The sequence below is a fragment of the Triturus cristatus genome, chromosome 7 (genome assembly GCF_964204655.1).
Source record: "Triturus cristatus chromosome 7, aTriCri1.1, whole genome shotgun sequence".
Classification (NCBI taxonomy): Eukaryota; Metazoa; Chordata; class Amphibia; order Caudata; family Salamandridae; genus Triturus; species Triturus cristatus.
This window is the reverse complement of record NC_140590.1, coordinates 567,905,703-567,930,428: the sequence shown is the minus strand read 5'-3', so window position 1 is coordinate 567,930,428 and position 24,726 is coordinate 567,905,703. Positions and strand designations below refer to the sequence as shown.

The window sequence follows — 24,726 nt, the reverse complement described above, 5'->3', positions numbered from 1 at the left end:
CCGGCGCACAGCTGATTTCGTGATATCCACGCTTTTTTAAATTTTTATTCTTGAAATGACTTTCCTGATGATAATGAATCCATGTACTCCAAATTTTTGATTACTTTTATTTATTTCTTTGAGTTTTTCTCCACTCGTGAGATACTTAAATCTTAAACTGCTTCTCATGCCACGAGTATGCCCATCCAAGTCTTTTCCCGGGCACGTCTTAAGACATAAAACATCATCAGTTGTAAATCTTGTGTGACCCAATGCATTTCGGGCTGCTTAAAAGCCCTTCTTCAGGGGTTTTCTACAATTAAAAGAACATTGCTATTAAAATACAGTTTCAAGCCTTTGTCATGAACTATATACAATCCTACACAAGTCAATCAATGCCATGTAATAGTGCAACGCTTTCCCTCTAAATACAGAACTGTATTACTCTCGCCGTTATACCTACTCCACTCGTGAACCCATTAATTAAACCTCCCGTTTTTAGCCTGCTTATTAATGCCAAAAAACACTCTGTTGTTAACCTCTTCTCCTTTACCCGCTACTATCTGCCATCTATCGGTACGTTGCTTCTACTCCTAAACCTTGCCGCTTACTCACGTACCTTAGCAACTTGATGTTGTAACGTTCCCTCTCACTGGCAAATCTCTCCGTCATTTGGTGTTCAAAATCACACGGGACTACCCTTTTGATTTAAACACATGTGACATTGCCCCGCCTCAACAGCTTGACCTATCATACTTTGCCGGTAGTCTCTGTTTTGAAGTTCGAGACTCCATACCCCAGAATTCACCTCTCGTTAAATCCCCTGAATCCAGCTTCCTAATTAAATATTCTTGCTCCTTTTCTCTCACTTCTCCTGGGCCCATGATAATCACGGCGCTTAAAACTGTACCCCGCCCTCCCTAGTGATTTTCTCAATAGCGCTGTACAGGTGACACAATGCTTCTCAAATACATGAAAATGTTATCAAACTTGCATAATTTATATGAATGCGATATTGCGCGAAATGTTCATGACCGTAAACTTAATTAATCCACATTTTAGCTCACAACATTCCCTCAATGTCTGAGATGTGTATCTCACGAGCGTTTTCATGTCCGTTTCAATCTGTTATTCATTCTTCCTCGTAGGGTGCAACTTGCAATTAGGGCAGTCTAATGACTTGGATGGGCATACTCGTGGCATGAGAAGCAGTTTAAGATTTAAGTATCTCACGAGTGGAGAAAAACTCAAAGAAATAAATAAAAGTAATCAAAAATTTGGAGTACATGGATTCATTATCATCAGGAAAGTCATTTCAAGAATAAAAATTTAAAAAAGCGTGGATATCACGAAATCAGCTGTGCGCCGGGCTCAGGAGTGAAACTTCGCTCCATTCTCGTTTATATTGGGGTTAACCAGACATTCCTCATACACAACCTGGGAGGTGTCTTGCAGGAAAAAATGCTTAATTTCACTATTCGTGCAAAATAGCTGTCTGAATTTTCTAAGGTCTTCTAACAAGGGGTATAGGACCAACCGTCAATGTATCTCTCAAAGCCTTAGTAGCTGGTTGAAAACATTAACATCAAATATAAGATCACTGTTTGTCCATATTTCCTGCAATATAACAGTATCTAATCCTAAAATAAAAGCTAATCAGTCAGCACATCCACATGTAGAGGCAAGGCAAGCCATTTTCAGGCTCAATAGAGATAGTTTGCCAGAGTCCCCTACTAGATGGTGGATTCAGAGTAATATACACTGGCAGACACTGCAAAATAATAACCAGGCATTTATTTTATTTAACAGTTTTATGTTGTGCATCTGTACCAAGTATTAACGGTGCGTGTTACATAGTAACCAACATATACAATAGTGTAATTAAAATATCTTAGAATAAGATTAATATTAGGGAGGCAGTTGCTGGGAGAGATTTCAGAGCTTTACACAAGTAGTTATTCAGGGGGTGGGGGTGAAAATGAGAGGCTACTAATATTTAGTTAACCTGTATTTTGAAGTGATGAGTTCTAGTCTCCTGGATCACAGGAGGGTTGGTTGGGTTTTCAGCTTAGGAGAGAGAGAAGTCCTGAGATGTGTTGCTGTTATGGTGAACGACTGCTTCCTGGTTTGGAAAGTCCAGAATGTTGGTGTCTCTGAAGCAATGTGTCTTTACTTCTCAGGATTAGTTGGTCACCTATGGTAAGCAGGTTGACAGAGTTGACAAATTGTTTAGGTGGTCCACTTTGTATGCGATACAGAAAGTCTTGCATTTAATGCTTGTTTTTAGCAGTAACCAGTGGCATTCTCGTCAGAAAGGCCAAATTTCTTTTTGTTTGAGATTATTTTGATGGTGAGGTTGAACATTAGAGTGTGTGCTGCTGTTTTTAGCTGGTGTGGGGTTAGCAGTTTCTTTAGTTTTCCTTTGTGAATGTGAGTAGAAGTTTGTTGGTTGCTTCATGTTCCCCACCAGGCTGCATTACAGAGCCTGATGAGGAACATGCCCAGTGTCCCATTCCCTGTCTGAGCACTGAACGATGGCGCTCAGACCAGTCAAACGCTGCATCGCAGCGATGTGATTGGCTTAGGGGAGGGAGCCTGTGTGCTTCCTGGTTCTGGCCGCGGAGAGATGACGAGGGACAAAGGAAGAAAGACGCGGCGAGGAGGTAAGGTTTTTTTTAATTTTTTGTACCCCCACCCCTCCACTCTTGTTCCCTGTAAGCCGTTACTGAGGGTCTAAGACAAAAATAAAGTCAACAAGCTGATTTCTCGAAGCAAAAGTGTACTGTTATTGCATCTTCAACTTGTTCTTAATTTTGAGAAAGTTTGGGGCATCCTTGATGGATGTTGTTCCTGATTTTGGGTGCATAACTGTAAAAGTCCTGTTGTCTTGTTTGTTTATTCTTACACATCTTGTTTCCAATCTGACTTCATCCTGGCTATGAGTGAGCCAAGAACCACCAGGAATTATGAGCTTGTAAGTCAGAGGGGTGGGGATATTAGTTGAAATGACTTTTTAAATCATGCAGCTGGTTTTGAAGATGGTGCAGGCTGGCAAGGAAAGCAGTGGTGTTCTATCAGTATGGGGGTGATGTGAATATATTTTTTCAGGGCCGGAATACACCATACTACAGCATGTATGATGTCCTGAAGGGAGGCCAGTGTGCAGTATGCAAGGCCAAGGAGCAAGGTGTTTCACCATGCAGTTGCAAGAGTACTAGGACTTAGGCAACAGTTCCAAAATCGCTTTCTGGGAGAAATGGTTTCAATTTCTTAAGCAGAGTATAAATACAGGTGACTTGGTATTGGGTGAAAGTTGGGGTTTGATGCCATCAAGGATCATGTCAATGATTCTGATTTGAATGATTTCTCCCTTGCCGTTCTTGGCAAATAACAGGAATTCTGACTTATATGGGGTAGAGCTTTAGGTAAATGCTAGATGTCTGGATGAGCTGCAGGCAGTGTTTGAGAAGTTGGATGTCAAGAGTGGAATAGAGTTTCAATAAAAGTTGTGTATTATCAGCATAATGTTGTACAAATGCTGCTCTCAGTGAGGACAGCCCCCAAGGGGCACATGTGGAGGTTGATGTCGATAGGGAACAAAATGGAACCGTGCAGACGATAGGGATCTTATCAGATCTGGAATTGCCCATGTGAACAAACTTGTACCAGTCGGAAACACAGGAAGAAAACCCATCAGGAACATTGCGAGTGAATCCCATTTGAGCCATCAGATGTGGATGACAATGGGATGGTTGACAGTGCCGTAGGTGGCTGAGAGGTCCAGCGGTACCAAGAGGCAATGATGAGTTCCAACTGTGGTCAGGAGGATATCGTCTACAATGTGTACAGTAGCTGTCTGCGAGCTGAAGTGTGAGTTGAAGCCAGATTGGTAACTGTGCAGGAGATGATTGACACTGTTGTGATCTTGGAGTTGGGCAGTAGTTTGTGAGGTATGTTACCCAATAAACCGAATTTGCAGACTGGTACATTTCCTCAGTGATGCACATTTGTCAATAATGGGCCATATTCTGCATTTGAGCCCTGTTGGGAAAAGGTCTAGCCATTGAAATAATCAATCATTGATAGGCCAGCGGAGTACTTCTATGCTGAGCAATTGCAAAGAGTTGTTTTGAAGCTCAGTGTTGGAAGTTTCTGAAAGTTTCTTTAGTTTCCCAGGTGGGCCTATGTCACCCTTCCGATATACTTACAGATTTACAGGGTCATTCCAGTTTTAGTGGGTTAGCCTCCTTAATGCTAGTGTAGTGCGGTCACTACCTCCACCACCCCTCGCTTCGGACAGACTGCCAAAATGAAAGTTGTTATCTGGTTTGGTGGAAATATTTACATGACAGGATCTGCTTGGGGGGGGGCTTTGAGGAGGGGGGATGTGGCAACTGCTCCTCATGCCATGTTGGCATTGGCAACTGTTGTTACTCATGCAGTTTCTAAAGAATGATCCCATAACTGATGTCAGTTTTTCGCACATAACATAACCAATATCACCAATGTGCTAGGAGTTAACTCCCAGTAAATGAGACATTTATGGCCTTTTTATGTCAGTAGCTGACATGGCTATCCTGGACAAACAATATGATGGTAGGAAGAAATAGGACAGTTTCTCCACCTCCATTCCTGATAGTTTAAGTTACACTGCAAGGGTTTTACCCCTGTCTGAAAGCCAGGTGGAGCCGCACTTTAAATGAGGCGGGGACTGAGAGCTGGGCACATGGAACACCTGCTAATTTTTGGATGAATGACCTTTAAATGAGGCCCTTCACACAGTGGTTCTTTTGGCCAGGCTGCCTGTCTTTGAGAGAGAAAGAGGAACTCAATAGGGGAAGGCTAGAGCAATTAATTGGAACATGAAAATGTCAGCAAGTGATTGTCAGAGATGTAGCCACATTAGAGCTGAGTCAGTAAGTAGTGAACAGTCGCCATTGCCTCGTAGCGCTATAGACAGCAGTGTCCTCCACACATACTGCTGTTTCTTTCTTTTAATGTGGAGAGTGGATGGGGACAAGGAATGCTTGGCAAGAAGTGAAATAGTCAGGCAGTTCCAATTGTGGAAGCCAAAATAAGTCAATCGTAGATAGGTGTTTCTACCCATAATCTCATACAAGTACCCATTTTATTGTTTTACTCCTTAAGAAAGATATGCCATGGATATTTACTTGTTCTATCTCTAGGGAGGTGGATCTCCACAGAGATATAATGAAACCTCCTTCCCCCTTTTGCTGACTTAGTGAATATCCCCATCGTATATTGATGTATGCTATGGTAAAGGCATCCTAAATTTGGCCACACACTATTGGCCAGCCTCCATTCTGGTTTCTGAAGCTCATGCTTAATGTTGGAAAGAGAAATCCCACTGGACGCTCTCATAGGTAATATGTTGGCGCCTCTTGAACAAGGTTCTGAAATAGTTGATTTTGAAAATATGTCCCCCAGTAAAACTACATTGCTTCTAAGTCTCCTGTGCCTCTTTCTCGGTCTCTCCTCATCCCAGGTGGTATTGGAGGCATTGCGCGCTGCCCTGCTGACAAAGCCGGTGCACAGCGAGGCCGAAGGCCTGGTGGAGAAGCCTCACATTAGGAAAATGCCAGAACGTGTGGGGAAGGTGAGGGCACCCTGTGGCTACGGATTGCTTCAGGCCAAGGAAGAGGCTAGGAAAGTACGGGCCCTCCGGAAGCTCATGAAAGTGAGTCACACCACAAGCACCTTCAGCCATAATTGTACCCATATTCTTGCACCCTCAGCCTTAATGTCTTGCACTTCTAGCATCACATTGCATCCTCGTTGTTAAACCCATAGCCACACACCATACATCTGCTAGTTTCAGACTTTCATCCTATTCCTTGCACCCTCAATGGTACGTCTCCCAAAACTGTTCAACTTGCAATCTTAAGCCCTCCTATTTATGACCTTACCTTTACCCACTTGTCCTCACACCCATATCCTTTTTTTTCTTTAAACGTTCCACTATCTTCCTTACACCCATAGCCTTGCACGTGCACCATTTGCCATTAACATCACACCCTGATTCTTACAGCCTCCCAAAAATCCATCATCCTTACACTTCACCCTTCCATTATATTCGATACCATCAAAATACTATTGTTTACTCACATTTTATACAGCTATACCCTGATGCCTTCTGTCTTCTCCCTCAGAGTTGCCTCCTTCACATGCTGTTTGTGCTGGTGGTGCTCATCCTGAACTATCAGAGCTGTTTTCATGACAACAACATCCGCCTCTTGAAAACTGCTGTGAAGCGGGCCATCACAGTGGAGCGACAGCATGGCATGAACTTCACAGCGATTCAATGGTACGACTGAGGAGAAGACTGGGAAATGGGTAGGCAGGGCAGAGGGCCTGGGCACAGAGCTGACAAGATAGCATGCAGGGATGAACCAGTTGTAGGTAGGAGCGTGTGATTGGGCTGGCCAGGGGCAAGTGAGGGGCCAAGAGCAGGTGGAGTTGACTGGTCCCAGAGTTGAACCGGACAATCTGATTTTATATCAATCAGCCTGTCTGCACTGCAGGTCCAGAGATCCCGCCTGGCAGGCTGGCATCTCTGATTGTCCCAGGTGCTCTGTAGTTGTGGCTGTGGAGACCACTGGTAAACCACCCATCAAAATGAAATGCAGGCCTTACCTGAAATGTGGGATTGGATGTCTAGTGATATATGGTTAAATCTAGGCAATTTAACTTAAACTAGCTGACATATTCTGTATGTGATGCAAATGTTGAATGGCATAGCTTGTGAGACAAAGTACACTACATTATTGTAAAAATGGACGTGGTGTCATCGAGTATTAATCCAGTAACTACTTGAGAGTAGAGACAGTACAACATTTCAATGGAAGAGGCAACGGGCAGAGTTGCGAAGAGATTGTGAACTCAGGCTCAAACCTGATTTCAGGCTACTGAGTGGCTCAGATTGATTTGAAAAAGGAGGAGGAAAATAGGTGCTGATGTGTATCTAAAGCTGGCTGTCCTTACTAATGCTTCACCCTCATATCTAAGCAAACAGAAAAGCTGGTAGCAGGGTTACCCATTCTAAATTTATATGCTGCACATTATACCTCCATCTAGTAGCTGGTCCTGGATTTTATTTTTTAAATAAAGATTTTAATTTGGTCTTCAGCTGCAGGTAGGGCCATTATGACTCACCAGGATGTGAATTGTAAGTCCACAATGCTCCAGTATGTAACCATCGTTTCTAGATCTTATTTCCTTTCTTGAGTTTGGAAGTGAAACAGGAGGCTGACAAGTAAGTTGTTATTTTTAGACCCAAGAAGAAAAGAAAGATGGTGTAAAGTTTCAGTGAATGCACAACAACGTTTGGAAAACTCCCCATCAAAAGATAGAGGTGTTTCTGATATATTCAACAAAGTGGGGAATCAATGTTTCAATAAAGCATTTTGCTATATTAAAATATGAAAAACACTCCTGCACCAGTTGTCATAGAAAATGTGCTGCAACAACGAGAATCCAATATGTGTTCTCTGCTTGCTGCAAGACCATAAGTGGTAGGACTGCTATGTGCAAGTATTTATTTATTTGATTATTAGTTACTTAAAACCATTGCAGTAATAACTCCGACCGTAAAACATTAAATACGTTAGAAATGCTGTGTTGTGCTTGTATTAGTGTAAAATCATTTCTCAAGGGAAAGAGATCCTGTGCAATAGCAATGCAAAAAGAAATACCACCATACATATCAGTAATAAAACCTGATGTGTGCCTGCAGCTAATAAGTCTTTTTAGTTGTCAAAGTGCAGGTGCAAAGATGCAGGAGATATCAGATGAGCCCTTAAAGGCAGGAAGAACAAGTGCAAAAGTTCATAGCAAGAAGTTCCAATTGTAGGCGTAGACTGAGAATCGAGGGGTACCTGGTCAGAGGCTGTTTCTCGTTGGGGGGAGCCAGAGTTCCTTAGCCATGTTCAAGAAATGCAGGGGATCGTCAACCAAAAGTAGAAGGTGCTCAGCCTTTGATTGTGGTTTGACCAGACGGACCGGGTATGACATTGTTACACACTCCCAACAGCCAGTCGCTCACTTTGTAATGTCTGAGTTCTTGCATAAATGATTTAGGTAAAATTAGCTTAGTGCCAAATGTGGTTAAAAAAGCATAAAGGTTAATAGCAGCCCGATCTCCCGTGGACAATTGTGAAGGCCGATGAAAGAGTAAGGTGTGTGAAATATTATCCCCGTGTAAATGGATTTGACCGGAAGGGAAAGCTTAGGGTGAAGCCGTAAAATAGTCTGTTCTCAGTTTTTGAACGGCAGTGGCAGGTTTGGAGGGGGATTGGCGAGGGAATAGTAGATCTTCCAGCTTCCTGAAGTATGTGCCACCTCGCTAGGATTTGAGTGTCCGTGTGGGAAAGCATAGTGCTGATGCCTCCAGGCATGAATGGATGCCTCTTTTTAAATAAAGTGGCTTGTGGAGAGATCTTCTAGGGGAGTGCAGAGAAGGACAGCAGCACAGGAAGTGGAGCCATGATTCGGTCATATAGTTACATAGTTTGCTGGCCCCTCCCACTCCATTTGTGACCCATCGGTTGAAGTCAACAGTTTGCAGACCTGGCAGGCACATAAACATGATGTTCCTTCTCGCTGATCTGTTTAGGCTGTCTAAGAGGTATGGTTGAGGTTTCCCTGGAAGAAAAGAATCATTCAAGGGAAAAAGGATTGTTGAGGCCTTTACAGACCGAATGTCCTGCTGATGTGAGATTAGTCTCACCTGCCTGTTTATGACCCTTTTCCAGGCTATGTAGGGGATGGAGTCCGATTTTAGCACTGTGTCTTCGATTTGAAGTGAGCATATAGCCTTTTGAATTTGTCGGTTCCAAGGGTTCCCTGGGTTCTCAAACATTTCTTTTAAGCACGCTTTGAGTGTGTTTTCTGGGGCTTTTAGTGCCCTAATGTAGAATTTCATGGTGTCGGCCTTGCAGGTAAGTCATTGTTTTGAGAATCCCAGCTCTAGCCGTAGTCTTGCCCTGCATATATATTTGGGGAGTTGGAAGACAGGCTTGAAGATCCTGCATTGGACGAGGTCTAGGCTGGGTGCCCATGCCTCTTGGTAGGCCTGATGCCCATAGGATAGGTCAAGGAGAAGGGTGGCATTTTTTACCCTTAAAATAGGGTTTGCTGAGATGCTGCGCAGGGTCCGGTTGAGGCTTGTCAGTCTGTGGGTTATAGCTCTGGCTTTCTTTTTCGAGGCAGCTAGGTGGACTAAGTGTCTGGAGGACTCACTAAACCATACACCCAAATAGTTGTACTTTGGTGTTGTTTTGATCGAGGCAAATCCAATGCTCCAGGCAGTGACCAAAGATCAGGACTTTGGTCTTGTCCTGATTGATTTTGAGAGAGTTAGCCCTGTTTTATTCATGGAGCCTATTCCGAGCACGTTGGATTCTAGGTTTGGTGTGGTCCATTATGACAATATTGTCAGCATATTGTAGAATGTGTAATTCAAGTGGCCCAGGTGTGGAGGAAGCAAGCAGCTATGCTCCAGAAATCTCCCAAGATGGGCTGTGTCGAGATTAAAAAGGAGTGGTGCGAGAACGCTTCCTTGCTTCAAGTTCTCTGTGTTGGTGATTTTTGTACAAACAGTTCAGTGGCCTGTTCTCACCTGAACTCAAGTGTTGTGTGCAGGGATTTGAGAAAGCCAAGCAGGTCCCAGGGTATGCCCCAGGCATATCATTTTCGCCCAAGAGTATTACGGACCACTTTGTGAAAGGCGGAACTGTAGTTAATGTTAATGCTAATAATGACTTGAAGAAACAGCAGTAGAGAAGGAGTTGACTTTTTTGAGAAGTGCAGGATGGTTAGGGCAGTGATGTTATGTGATTGTGGAGGCAGCTGCGTGGAACCCAGTTTAGAAAAAGGGTAAGATGTTTTTTCCCACAACCCATTCTCCCAGCAATTTGAGGACACGCCATGCATAGACCTTGGCCTCATTTTTTAACATTGGACATAAGGTCGAGCCTCTCCACGAGTCAGGGATCTGTGCTGCGGTGTAGGCTTGGTTGAAGAGGGGGGTTAGCACATTAACCCAGTCCTCTAGGGCACATTTGAATGTGCTGTCTGGAAAGCCGTTGGGGCTTGGGGCTCAGTCGTTTTTCATGTTTCTCCAGTGTCTGTATACCTGGGCCAGTGTGGTCAGAGCATGTGTTTCCATAGGCATGTTATCGCTTGTCCCTCTCCTTGGAGTGTCCCAGGAGCCTGAGGGCTCACTGTTGTATTGTGTTTCAATGTGCTGTACCCAGACTGCTTCTAGGACTATGTTCCTCCTGCAACTTTTGGAGGATCGAAGTTTATTTATGTAGTTCCAGAAGTGAGCCAGACTTTTCTCTTTTAGCATACGGTGAATTTGTATCCATTATTGTTGTTGTTGAGTTTCTTTGCTTGACAGGTTAATGTTTTGGGCAATTTGCAGAGATTTATTATGTTTTTGAAAGAGCATACATTAGGGTTTTGCTTGTGCGCACGGGTTGCCCTCCTTAGTGTTCTTTGTGTGTTAATGATGGCCCCATTGTGGGATTTCCACTAAAGCTTCCTTGAATGCAGGCCATGGTTGCCAAGTCCCAGCAGGAGATCTCTTAGCTTGTATATTCGATTGTCCCAACTTTGCTAATAGTTCTCCTGAGGTTTTGATGGTAAAATTCAAGGTTACGCCTTTAAGAAAGTTTGCCAACCTTGGAGAAACCTGATGCTTCCCATGTGATTCTCCTGACTAGAGTATGGACCTAGCCGACTGCCCCAATTCTATGACAGTGGCGCCTGCTTGGGCTTGTAGGTCCAGTGTTACGGTCAATGGGTTATGATCACTTTTTGTGCGGATAGGGATCTCCAGTTTGACTAAGTGGTGTGCCAGCGGGCAGTCAGAAAAATGTAGCCTATGGTTGAAATGTTCTTGAATGTCGCTGGAATTTGTACAGTGGGATTTTGTGACTGGGAGATTTGTTCCGCTGAACGTAAGTTACAGTTAAACAAAAGAGTGTTCATGGTTTCCTTATCTTTAGATTTGGGGACTAAATTGTCGTTAATCCCCAGGCCCCTGATATTGAAGTCTCCTAATAGCAAAATTTCAAGAGAGGCAAACTCTAGCAGGAGGTTTTCCAAGCTCTTGGTAAGAAGTTCGGCTGCGGGTAATTTGGATATTTTAGTTAAATTGTGATGGAAGTTTATTAGATGTAAAGGGAGATCTTTTGTTTGAGTTGAGGCCCCAGAAATTAGGACTGCTTGCCCGGCTGGGAACTTTCGTAGAAGGGGTAGAGCCTTAATCTTACAGGAGTGTTTGATGAAAATTGAGAGTTCCCCAGATGGGCACCCAAAGAGGTTGTGCCTAGTTGCTGGTTGGAAGAGATCATAATAGCCGTAAATAACTGTTGGTGTTAGAGCCCAGGTCTCCTGTAGGCAAATTATGTCACTTTTGTTTAAGAAAGCCACCCCAGGTTTGCATGTGAGCATTGACCTGAGGCCAACACTGTTGAATTGAAGGTTGTAAAATCTCTACCTTCTGGGTCAAAGTTAAAAGACACCAGCAAAGACAAGCCAAATACAATCAACTTGAGTTCTAGGCACCATCAAGATCGAAAAAAGATTCTGGAGACATAGACTCCTAAAACAAAGGACAAGACGACAAAGGATGACAAAGTCAACATAAGATATAAGTTGAAGAAAAAGAAAAAGAAAGGACGTCCTGAATACCAAAACAGTATCTTCATTAGTAAAGATAAGTGATTACAGAATAAAAGAGCTTTGTTGCAGCACTATCTTTCTAAAACACACAATGGCATTGAAAAAAACCGAGAAAGAAGGTAGAAACACGTGGAAAAAAAATGAAAGGAAGAGGCCAGTCTTGTCTTCATAGAAGAGACCTGTTCGGCCTACATGTCACACAGAATAGGAAGACACTTCACATAAAGAAGAAGACACTTTGCCAGCAGGAGATGACTTAATTCAACCTCGAGACACAATAGTAGATATTTTACCCCTCATACAATTACCAGTTACCTTCTAATTGCCCGTTCATTCTGTGTATGTAGTTGATTTGCTCCAATTCGACCTGGTCTTCCAGGAATGTCACTGACCTGACCACATATCCTTCTCCATTGCTCATCTGATACCTTTATCTACAGACCGGAGGTCCTAGCCTATCTACAAGTTAGGTCACTGGCATTGACATACATCAAAATCTGAAAATGTCTGCAGCTATGCTATTGTAGTTCCTGCATCTCTCTAATAGTTGCAAACATGTACAATTAGACATAGTGGTGAGATACCACACCAAACCTTAACCTTCTGCTTTTGTTATCCAGTCATATTATTAGCTTTAATTTCGTTTAATTTCATCAAAAGTGTGAAAAGTGTAAAATGATTGTCAGTGACGTCTTCGCACACTCCTTTGTCTCTCCATGCCCTCACATCAAAGCTCTTTGACACAGGGGAAAGTCCATGACTTCACATAGTGCTTTCTGAAGACAGTGGAGGGCTCACCATTTAGCAAACTCGCCCACATGTGCATTCCCATTGCATTTGAGTTTATACTGCTCGGCTAGGAGGAGAAGTACGATATGCTGTGTGGTTTGCACACAGGAATGTCCATACAGTGAATAACTTACATATGCTTTTTGCTTAAACTGTTATGTAGCACACACTAACCCAAGAGCGCACTGGAGCTCTTAACACGCCGCATAAGCGTAGATAACACCAGTCTCATATCCAGAAGGATGATGTAGAATAGCAGAAAATAAAATGTAGAACATGAAGTAAGATGTGAAATACATTTTCTTTTATTTTTCGTGAACAAGAGGAGGTTGATGCCTAAACTAACCTCTGTAGAAAGCAAGCCCCACACCTTGTGCTGAAAACAAAAAAACTTATCTTAGAGTTTTTGTGTGTTTTTTACCTTTGGGTTCTTGGTCAGAAATTATGTTTTACTTGTAGTCATGTGCAGGTATGTATTTGGCTATCTAGCGATAGGCAGTGTAGTTACTTAATGAAAAAAAAACATATTTTACATCTTCTGAATGCCTGGAAGGGAAGCCAGTGAAAAGGGAGAAGATTATTTGTAATGTGGTCTAACTATTTCAAACCAGCACCAAATAAGCTGCAGAATCTAAAATAGCTCTTAATTAGGCCAATGTTGAGTTAGGATCTCAATATCTACACGACACACACATGCACACTCAAAGATAATACTGGTTTCTGTTAATGATGTTTCATTCCTATTCGAAACATGATCTAATTTCGTGATATAAGGAACAGCTAAAGCCATAATGCTGCATCCCAACTTTACCTAAATAAATATGAGTTTTGCTTTTCTGAAGCATACAGATCAAACATCCTTGTAAAGTTCCATACATTGTGGGATAGGTTAACCTAAATGCCCTCCGTTACCATGTCTGTAGGGGTGACAAAAGAAGATGTAGGGTTCGGTGAGCTTATCAGATTGCCAAAGACGTTTTTTTGTTTTTTTTAAAATACATTTTATTAATGAAGACTTGCAGTAGATACATTTACAGTATATCGTCATCATATAAGAGTGATTTCCATCATATGCCATCGAATACATAAGTAAATCACACATTTGGGTTACAATTTAAAGTGCACAGTGTAATAACAATTCCTGTGTTAATCATCATCTTCTGAAATAGGACCCACTTCCGGAGGGTCGCAAATACCTCCTCTAAAGTTGTTCCATTTACTCCACATTCTCCCCCATTTTTTAGGGCATCCTCTATGAATATATGTGGCTTTTTCTGCCGCCATGGCTATATCCATATCTTTACACCAGTCTGCAAGGATTGGAACCTCAGCCGCCCCCCAGAGACTGGCCACATTTTGCTTTGCTATTATCATACCAAGGGTTGCCCAAGCTTGGGCTGGGTGATTCATGTCTGTTGGTTCCCAGATATTCAGGAGACATCGTTTAGACTCCGGTGGAACGGGGCTGGCGCCAACCTGTGTGATGGTGTTCATTACTGCCGTCCAGTACCGTCCAATTACAGGCTATTCCCAGAGTGTGTGATAGAAGGTGCCAACGCCTCCGCATTGGCGCAGGCAGGACTGATCCGCAATTTTACCTATCTTGCATAACGTCACTCTAGTGAAGTAGGTCCTATTAAGCACCTTGAGTTGTATAAGGCGTAGCTTAGAGGAGACCGCCACTACCCTAGGGGATTCTATTGCTTCCTGCCAGTCGGTGTTGTCTAATTTGCCCACCTCGGTCTGCCATTTTACCCGCAGCCGTTTCATAGGGTCCCGCTGATTATTAATCATCTTTTGGCATGTGAGGGACATCGCTTTTTTGTCCATGTGATCCGTCAGGAGTCTGTCTTCTAGTGAGAAGGCCTCTGGAAGTATCGTGTCTGGGGGGAAGGCTGCCTCCAGTGCGTGTTTAATTTCTATGTATCGAAACCGCTCAGTGGGCATCATTTCGTATTGTTCTTGTAGATGGGTGAAGGTGACGATTGTTCCTTCTTTCCGGGGGTCGCCCAGCCGAGATAACCCTATTGCATCCCATTTTGAAAACCCCTTACTTTTGCCCAGTGTGCCCTGTCTGTCTGTGTCCCATAGTGGGGTGTGCTTGGTCAGTAAGTCTGTCCAACCTAAGTGTTGTGTTACCATGTACCATATATGGACAGTATGTGCTGTCGGTCCTAGTAGGCCCAATTTTCACTTTTTATTATAGAGTATCCGGTTCGTTTCTCCCAGTCCCAGAGCATGTCTATCTAGTCGGTACGAGGGGTCGGTTTGGGGCACGTGGACCCCTTGGTTAATCACTGCTAACTGAGCAGCCCAGTAGTATGTTTGGACATTTGGGAGCGCAATACCACCGTCTTACCAGTTCTTGACCAGTTTTGCTGCTGCGATCCTAGCGGGTTTTCCATCCCACAGGAGATTGTTGACTTCCGAATCTATTGCTTTAAAATAGGATGTGGGAACACAGAAGGGAGTGTTGGTGAGGGCATAGAGAAATCTGGGGGGTGCCATCATTTTAAAAAGCGCCGCTCTACCCAGTAGGGTGAGTGGCAACAATTTCCATTGTTTGGCATCTCGTCATAGTCTCTGCAGCGGTTCCTGGAGGTTTCGCACCAGGAAGTCGTCTGGTTCGGATGTATCATAAATCCCCAAATACTTGAATCCGTCTGTGACTATTTTAACTGTGCAGTCCTTTGGCAACGCAGGTGGGGGCCCATGTAGAATATACCTTACTGATTTTCCCCAGTGGATGTGTACCCTGAAACTGTCCCATATATGTTGCATATGTTGAGGAGTCAAAGGATGGAGCTTTTAGGTGAAGCTATGTATATTAAAATGTCGTCCGCATAGAGGGAAATGTGGTCTTCCCATCCCTCAGCCTATCAGAGTCCACGGATAATTAGGTCTTTCTGTATCCAGGCTGCTAGTGGCTCTAGGACTAAGGTGAAAAGGAGTGGGGACAGAGGGCAGGCCTCCCAGGGAGAACTCACGTGAAATATGTCCATTAGCCACCACATGCGCAAACGGGTTAGTGTACAATAATCGAACCAATGAGCAGAATTTAGGCCCGAACCCCAAATGTTTAAGGACCGCAAAGAGGAACGGCCATTCGACCGAGTCGAAGGCCATCTTTGCGATGAGGGATAATATAGCGGCCTCTTCCTGTATGGTGTGTTCACAACTGAGAACACTATGTATACGTCTAAGGTTCAGGGCTGTAGTTCTTCCTGGCATAATTCCCGATTGGTCTGGGTTCACTAGGTTAAGAAGGTGGGGGGTCAGCCTGAGAGCCATTGCCTTGGCCAGTATCTTGGCTTCTTCGTTGATCAAAGAGATGGGCCGATAGGCTGCGCTTTCCGAGGGGGGGTTTACCCGGTTTATGGATGGCCACTATGGTTGCTATACGTTGGTCTTTGGGGAGTTCTCCCTGTTCCAGACATGCTTCATACATCTTTAATAGATGGGGGGTCAGTTTATCAGCTGTATGTTTGTGAAGTTCTATTGGTATACCATTGGGACCTAGAACTTTTCCCGACTGTATCTTATTTATGGCAAGGGTTAGTTCATCCGTCGCCAAGTCAGCTTCCAGTAAGTGGGTCTCTGCCTTTATAAGTGTTGGTAATTGTATATCTCTAAGGAACGCCGTCGCCTCTGGCAATTCAGTCGTTGTTGTGGAAGTGTAAACGTGCTCAAAGTGCGTGGTTAATTCGTCCACTATCTCTTGTGGGTCCGATGTTGTGTTACCGTCCTTTAATCGGAGCTCTGTCACCCATCTGTCTGCCCGTGAGCGCTTGTCTAGCCAGGTGAGAAAATTGCCTGCCTTGTCCCCAGATTCATAGACCCTGTGTCTAACTGCTGTAAGTCTGGTTCTAGCGTCCGCCCACAAGTATTCTTTGTATTCATGCTGTTTTGTACGTAGCTGATGTGTGGAGGCGTCTGATGGGTCTTGAGCGTGTAGTGCCTCTAATTGGTTCACTTCTTGTTCTAGGGTCTCTACTACTTTTCTCTGTTCATTTTTGTGACCTGAAATCAGGCATATGGCTTGTCCCCATATGACCAGTTTGTATGCTTCCCAAAGAATCAGTGGGGAGGATACTGATGATTTGTTTTCTACAAAATAGTGTATTGTAGCAGTAAGTAAACCCTTCCGAATCTTGGGATTATACAGATAACCCGGATATATCGGGTACATGCGATTTTGTGTCTGGATCTGTGCGGCATAGTAAGCCCAAACCGGGGAGTGGTCAGAAATGCCTCTGGGTAAATGCGATAGTTCCCTGAACCTGTCCACACTGTCTGTGGATGTCAGTATATAGTCTATACGAGAAAAACTGTTATGAGCCCCAGAGTGGTAAGTAAATTGACGCGTCTGTGGAAATTTAATGCGCCAGGTGTCTATCAGGCCAAAAGCGTCTAAGAAATCTGAGAAGCTGGAGCACATGCGGTATTACGGCCTAGGGGGCGTTCGGTCTAGTGTATCGTCTAGTGTTGCGTTAAAGTCGCCACCAATAATCAGTTCCCCCTCTGGCAGTGTAAGTAAAAATGTACCAAGTGCCGGGAAGGCCAGCGATTGTAGTGCCGGGGGGATATATAAGGTGACTGGGTTGAGCACACGTCCTTCCCATTGGCAAGAGAGCGCTGCAAATCGTCCCTGATCCTCCGTGAAGGCTTGTCGGATTATCAGAGGGAATAGTTTTTAAATCAAGATTCCTTCCCCACGCAAGCCCGATGTGAATTCATAGTGGACCACTAATTTAAAACCCCATCGGTCTAGGGCCTTACAAGTCGACCCCATCAGGTGAGTTTCTTGTAGCATCACCACTACTGGTGCTTTGCGTTTGAGATATTGCAACACTAGCCCTCTCTTCAGTTTGTCTTTCAAGCCATTGACATTCCAAGAGATAATCGCGAGTGATGGCGTATGTGTGTGGTGTGTCATTGGAATATCAGGGATAGTGGGAGGGGATGTTAGTGTCAGTTGTGCCAAATCTGTGCGATGTTACTATTCGGGAAACCAGTGGAGATGTCCCACATACAATTGCAAGTCGCGATGAAAACAAATTACACGACAAGAAACAATTGTAAAAAAAACTTAACATACCCTGTATCCTGACCCCCCCCCCCCCTCCTGCACGACGGACTAGAAACTACCCGCCTCCCCAACAATGCAGGGTGCTTATGTCCCATTTCCCGTTACCTTCGTAGGTGGAAGTCTCTCCTTCATACCCCCCAGACCGTCTCTGCAACAGTAAGTTATGACAATAAAAATCAGTAGGTTTGCATAGTTTAGCAGTTGTACTTCGGTAGTCTGTGTTAATCTGAGTTATCTCGTCTTTGTTTGATGGCCATCGCAAAACAAAAGGAGAGCCTGCAGTCCAGTAGGTGATCTGCTGAGTGTGTACGCGTCTCAGTTCTTTGAATGGAAGAGTCCATCATTCCGGTGCATAGTTCATGGAGGGATGGCAATCCTTTTAGCGTCTTTCCTGCGATGTTGCTTGTATCGCTGCCGCATCTTCTGTTTTGGGTTCTGTCCTTTCAGTCGGGAGTTGGTGCACTTTATTATTCTGCTTCCCCGCTTTTGCGACTCTACGCCATCCTTCCAGCGACTCCTGGGTCTCCTCCGGTGTAGCAAAGAACCATGTCTTCCCCTCCGCCTCTACTCGTAATCTCGCCGGGAATAGCCTGGAGTATTTCAGTTCTCTATTTCTTAATTCTTTTTTGACGTCAAAGAAGTCACGCCGCAGCTTTGTAACTGTTGCTGTATAGTGAGGAAAGAAAGTTATTATACTGTTCTCAAAACGTACCGGCGGAGCCACTCTTGTTGTTTGTAGAATAAGATCACGATCTCAGAAATTAAAGATGCGGGCGAGGATCGGCCTGGGCAGAGCACCTGGTCTGGGCCTACCACCCGGAACGCGGTGTGCTCTCTCCACCGAGAAATAGTGTGATAGGCCTTTAAGTTGTAGATGTTGCTTGATAAGATCTTCCATGAAGAGATCCATTGCTGGTCTTCCCGCCCCCCTTCGGGACCCAAAATTTTCGAACATTATTGCGCCGGGATCGGCCTTCATAATCGTCCAGTTTAGCTGCCATTACTATACTGTAAGCTTCCAGATGGCGCACTTGACGTTGGAGTTCTTTGGTCTTGTCGCGCAGGGTCCCCGTGGTGGCTTCTACATCTGTGACCCTTGCGCTCATGTTTTTAAAATCAGCTCGGGGCAGGGAGAGCTCTACCGATACTGCGCCGATCCGGGAGTCGAGAGCTGTATGCACTTTATTTAGGGTGGCTAATATGTCCTGCAAAGTGACCTCTGACCCCTCCTTCGGAGTCGTATCTGAAGTTTTCCTGCTGGGTTCTAGTGAATGCGTACTTGTCTAGCTTGTTTTGTTGCGTAACTCGTTGACTGCGGCCCCCAATCTCTGTACGTCTAGGTTGTATTCCGCTATAGGCAACCACTTGGGCGTTAGTGCTCACCGCTGGCCAAATGCATTTTTGTTTACTCCTGACTTGGACCCTCTTAAGGAGTCCCTCCACAAAGGAATGCAGTTATCAATAGTGCAGAAGGCGGCGTGGCCTGCAGCCAACAACGATGGCCGCGGACTAACGAAGCTCCGGGAGCGGTGTAAGTTCCCCTGACGATCTGATGCATCATCCGTGCATTTATCCGGCCCCACAGACTAGTAACCAAACCGGAGGGTGAGAGGCACCGAGCGATCCGACCCTGAGGCCGTTCCGTGACCGGAGACGCTGCTGACGCCGAGTGAAAGGAGGCGGCCTTGCTGAGAGCCTGCAGCCGGGACCTAAATTTGGAAGAGGACCCGAAAATCGGCGGTGCGATCCAGCGACGGGAGTGAGGCGCGGCCCTCCAAGAACACTGTGAGGGACAGCAGCGGAGGAGGGAGACGGGTGAGTGCACCCAGCACCGGAGCAGCGGCGGCCCACACCGGACCGGCGCTGGAGGCGGGGGGCGCGTCGGGGACGTCCTGCATCGCCACCGGCGCTCGGTGGGATCGGGAGCAGAAACGTGATGGGACGGCACAATAGTGAGTTTCCCAGGAGTGTGCAGTGAGAGAGAGACACCCGCATAACAAGGCTCTGCAGGGGAGAGTGCAGCTAAAGACTCGGTCCCGCTGGGGCCCCTCGGGAATATACCGAGCAAGTACATCAATCCGGAGTGCCCCTCAAAAATAAGATCAAAAGGGCCCCTAAAGAGCTTTAAACACTGTAATACTCTGTGATGTGTAGCCGGCAGCCTCAATAGGGTGGTGGAGGCTCCGGGAACACAGAGCCAACAGATATCAACATACGCGGGCCCCGAGAAACGCGTGAAAAGGAGACCCTGTGTGCGCTGCACCGCCCGCGGCCCCATTCACGGTGGTGCTGGAAGCCCCCCCCCCCTAAAGGAAAAGAAAAAATAATCTGCCTTTCGCTGCAAGTGGGAGACAGCGGTAACATCGGTCCCCTCAGCCTGGCTGTTGCACGTCAGACAGGGAAAACCAACAGGCCGCGCTTGGCGTCAGGTCCAGCGGCAGGCGGCGGAGATTACCTGTCAGGACTGGGCTGATCGGATGAGGATGGGGGGCAAGGGCCAACGGACAACCGCGCAGGCAAAACTCGATAAATACGCGTTTGCGAAAGACTCGAGGGGCCCGCCGGAACGTGGGGGGCTGTTGGATGAGGCCCCGGACTCCGGAGCAGCACCCAAGGTGACGTTAGAGGATATCATGGCAGCTCTTACTAAAGTGCAGTCTACGGTGGGTTCGATCTCCACGGATGTATCCCTCCTCCGAGCTGTTTTTCAAAAATGACCGACAGGGTGAAAGAAGTAGAGAAGGTGACAAAATCCCTCACTGCAGACACTGCCCCGTTGCTTCACAAAGTCGGTCGATTGGAGGCTGAACATAGACTCATGGCGTCAAAACTGGACGATCAGGAGGGGCGCTCCCGACGGAACAACGTTAGAATTACGGGGGTCCCCGAGAACGAAGGGAGCCCCGCCATGGACCTCTATGTAGAAGATCTCATACAATCTAAACTGCAGCCCCGAGGGCTCTCCACCCTCTTCTCTGTGGAACGGGCGCACAGAGTGCCAGGAGGTAGGCCCCAGCCTGGAGCGCCCCCTAGACCAATAGTGGCCCGTATATTTAACTTTAGGGACCGAGACGCAATACTACAAGCAGCGTGGGTGGCGCCGCCATTGCGCATCCAGAACTCCGTGATCTCCTTTTTCCCGGACTATACAGCGGCGGTGGCCAAACGGCGCAGAAGTTTCATAGAGGTGAAAAAAGAACTTCGCCGCAAGGAACTTTCATATTCAATGCTGTTTCCGGCCAAATTGAGAGTGGTGGCAAAGGGCAAGACATGGTTCTTTGAAACGCCAGAGGAGGCCCACGACTGGCTTGAGGGATGGCAGCATGCGGGTGGTAATGACAGATCGAGGAAGCAACAGCGACACGACACAGAAGAAAAAGAGGATTCCAAGACGTCTAGACAGGAGAGGAAGGAGTCATGTCCCAAAAGTACAGACTCAGAAGAATTATCTATTAAAACCTGCAATGAAACCGGCGACATGGGGGTGAGATGAACCCACCGCAAGGTGGGAGGGAAAATGTGCGACAAAGGAAATGTTAGTTGTTGTGCTCCTCCCTTACAAGAGATGTTACCTGCACATACGAGTAACAAGGTGAATCGGGACGGTACACAGTTTCAATGGTTACGGGACAGTCGTGGAGGCTGGGGGAGCTGTGACGGCTCTCGGACTTCCTCCCCCTCTACACGCAAGTACTGTTGATGGGATTGAAGCACTCTGCTATGTTGGGGTGGTGGGTATTTCGGGATCCCTCTGGCAGGGAAGCAGGGAGGGGGATAGTTGAGGGGGGTGGTTTTTCATTAGTGGGTTTTTGGATTTTTATGTTTGGTTTTTTCTTTTTATAGTTCGTCAGTCACCTTCAGTTGGTAGTGGGAATACACTCACACGAGACACGTTTATCGAATAAGAATATAAAAGACAGGTTAGATACACTGCAGGATTGGATCTTGGCACAGGTCGGCTCACACATGAATTGCGAACATTATCATGACAACTGCGAATTTGCAACGGGCTGATTGCCATGCCCCGGGTGGCCCATTGACAGTGATGTCGTGGAATGTGAACGGCCTGGGCAATAAAATTAAAAGGGGATTGGTGCTGCAACACCTTAAGAGGCATACTCCATCAGTGGTTCTCCTACAGGAGACCCACCTAGTGGGAACGGCCGTCAAGGCGTTCAATAGATGGGGTTTTAAAATGATAGCACATTCAGAGTTTACCGCTGGTTCCAGGGGTGCTGGGATCCTCATCCGGAAAAGTTGCCCCTTGGTGGTGACCGTGAAATGGACAGACGACCAAGGACGCTTTGCTGCGATGGCCGGGCAGTGGGAAGGGCGCAACTTCAATTTTGTCACAGTATACATCCCCCCGACATTGCACTCACTTGCTTTCCCGGCTCTGGGGAGTTTTCTGCTAGGCCTACCCCCTGGAGAACTGATACTAGGGGGGCGACTTCAATACCACATTAGACGATGAGTGGGACAGGTACCCCCCGAGAGGGCGGAGCGCTGTTTCATCGCACTTGCGCGACTTCATAGACGCGATGGGATTGCTGGATATCTGGCGCATGCAACACCCTACAGAACGTCAATACACACATCACTCTAGCGCGCACAACAATCTTTCGCGTATAGACTACCTCCTTACCTCCCCGGCATGCATCGAGAAACTACAGGAGATTAAGCACCTCCCCAGGGGTATATCTGATCACTCGCCAATGTTGCTATCTTACTCCTCATGTCTGTTAGGAAGGAGACGCACTTTCCCGATACACCCCGGCTATATTAAGATCCCTGGAGTGCGAAAGATCCTACATAAAACTACGAAACATTACTTTCAAGACAACACGCAGTCGGTTGCCTCACTCATTATCCACTGGGAGGCCTATAAAGCAGTGCTGCATGGACAGGCCATTGCGGCAATTACAGCCCACAAACGTGACTCGGCGCAACAGGTGGTAGAGCTTGAGGGGGCAGTGACCGAGGCAGAAAGGGAACACACCCGAGACCCCACCGATACGAACACACATGCACTGAACCTCGCTAAACAAACATACAGAGACCATTTATGGGAGGCAGCCCGGATGCGTCTTACAAAAACGCAACATACAATATATGAAGTGGGAGACAAGGCGGGCAAACTACTAGCGTGGCTAGATAAAAAAGAGAAAGCCAGCCACTGGGTGGCAAAGATACGTCTGACCACTGGAGAGGTTGTGACAAATCCTGATGAAATAGTGAGGGCCTTTGCAAAGCACTATGAAAAAGTGTACACCTCTGTGGTAACGGCCACCGTCGAGGACAACCTAGCATCCCTGCGAGACATACGTCTTCCGCAATTGACTGCGGAAGACGTGTGTACATTAGAGGCGGATCTCTCCATAGAAGAGATCGCCCTAGCCGTTAGAGGCCTCCAGTCGGGGAAAGCTTTGGGGCCGAACGGGATTCCGATAGAGTTATATAAGAGGGAGACAGACACAGTTGTTCCGCACCTGCTGAAAATGTATGAAGCCAGCCTAAAGGAGGGCATACTCCCCCGTGACCAAAGAGTCGCAACACTGGTAGTGATACTGAAACCCGGGAAGCCTCCTCATGAATGCACCTCCTACAGACCTATCTCACTCCTCAACGTGGAAGCAAAAATTCTAGCGAAAGTGTTGGCGACACTTATACAGCCTCATTTACGGGCGCTCATACACCCTGATCAATCCGGCTTCATGCCAGGGCGAAACACAGCAATGAATATTAGACGATTGCATGGCATACTGGCCCGTGGGCCCTGCATTCAGGAAGATGCAGTTATTATATCACTAGATGCCAGTATGGCGTTTGACCGCGTGGAGTGGCCCTTCCTCTTTGCAATGCTTGCGCGTTTTGGTTTTGGGCCCAAATTTTGTGCATGGGTGCGTTTGTTATATAGCGAACCTCTGGCACAAGTGGCGGTGAACGGACGGCTATCGGAGGACTTTGCGCTGGGACGAGGAACTAGACAGGGGTGTCCTCTCTCCCCACTACTGTTCACCCTGGTGCTAGAGCCATTGGCGGCATGGATTAGGCAGGATCCAGTTATAACAGGATTAAAATGGACGGAGAGCTGGGACGACTGTATCTCGCTATACGCAGATGATATCTTGGTATACCTGACGCGACCAAAATGGTCTATCAGTAGCCTACTAGACATCTGTGAATCGTATGGTAGACTATCCGGTTGCTTGATCAACTGGGCGAAATCAGTACTTTACATCCTACATGGACCCACACCACAGCTCCCTAGAGGAGTGACAATATCGGTGGCGGAGAATGGTTTCAGATACCTCGGTATTAACATCACACCTGACCCAGCACTATTTTTTTAACGCAACCTACTTCCGCCCCTTAGAAGACTACAGAGCGATGTCAAACACTGGCAATCCCTTCCGTTGACATTGCTGGGGAGCCCTGTTCAAGATGATGGCCCTCCCGCGATTCCTTTATGTACTGCAAAATACGCCCATACCGATCCCAGACTCCTACTTTAAATCAGTGGAGGCGGATGTGGGCTGTCTGCTATGGGAGGGCGGGCCCCACCGCATAGCTCTCTGCAAACTGGTGCGGAGTTGGTACGATGGGGAAATCGCTCTGCTCAACATACGATTATACTACTGGGCCTCCCAGCTCACGGTAATCAATCAATGGCTGCATGCGCCGCAAGATGATCCGGCTCTTCGAATGGATAGGCATAAGATGGGGGTGAAGGGAGTACTCCATGCCTTATACGATAAATCCCTGAAACATAAGCTAACGGGCCCCACAGAACACACCATACACCTATGGCACACGCCGCAGCGCAGGCTTGGTTGGGAGGGGGTGATCACTCAACAAACGCCGCTATGGGTCTCCCCCAAGATAGGCATGATGCCCCTAAGTAAGGAATTTGCGGGGTGGGATCTGATAGGCATCTCTAGGGTCGGTGACCTCTGGAGACGAGGTGAGGTGGTTCCGTTTGAGCAGCTGCAGATAGAATACCAGATGAAACGAACGGAATGTTTCAAATTTCTGCAAATACAGCATGCATTAAGGAAAGCCATACCCAGGGGGACCACCCCCCCTGAGTCCTCCCCACTCGAGGATCGTTTGCTCACAGATCACCTAACCAAGAAAGCTATATCATTGACATATCGTAA

General features: G+C 46.3%; 1 protein-coding gene across 2 annotated transcripts in view; it reads left to right on the top strand.

The window, feature by feature from the left end:
- LOC146810138 (polycystin-1-like) overlaps positions 1–24,726 on the top strand; it is a 545,091-nt gene that overhangs the window by 457,643 nt on the left and 62,722 nt on the right. The window contains exons 38-39 of one of the 2 annotated variants that reach the window (XM_085617085.1): positions 5,486–5,677; positions 6,150–6,304. In XM_085617085.1, the coding sequence (XP_085473211.1) occupies positions 5,486–5,677; positions 6,150–6,304 (347 nt within the window). Of the gene's footprint in view, positions 1–5,485; positions 5,678–6,149; positions 6,305–24,726 lie in introns of those variants that run through there. The other variant, XR_014966550.1, reaches the window with a different exon arrangement.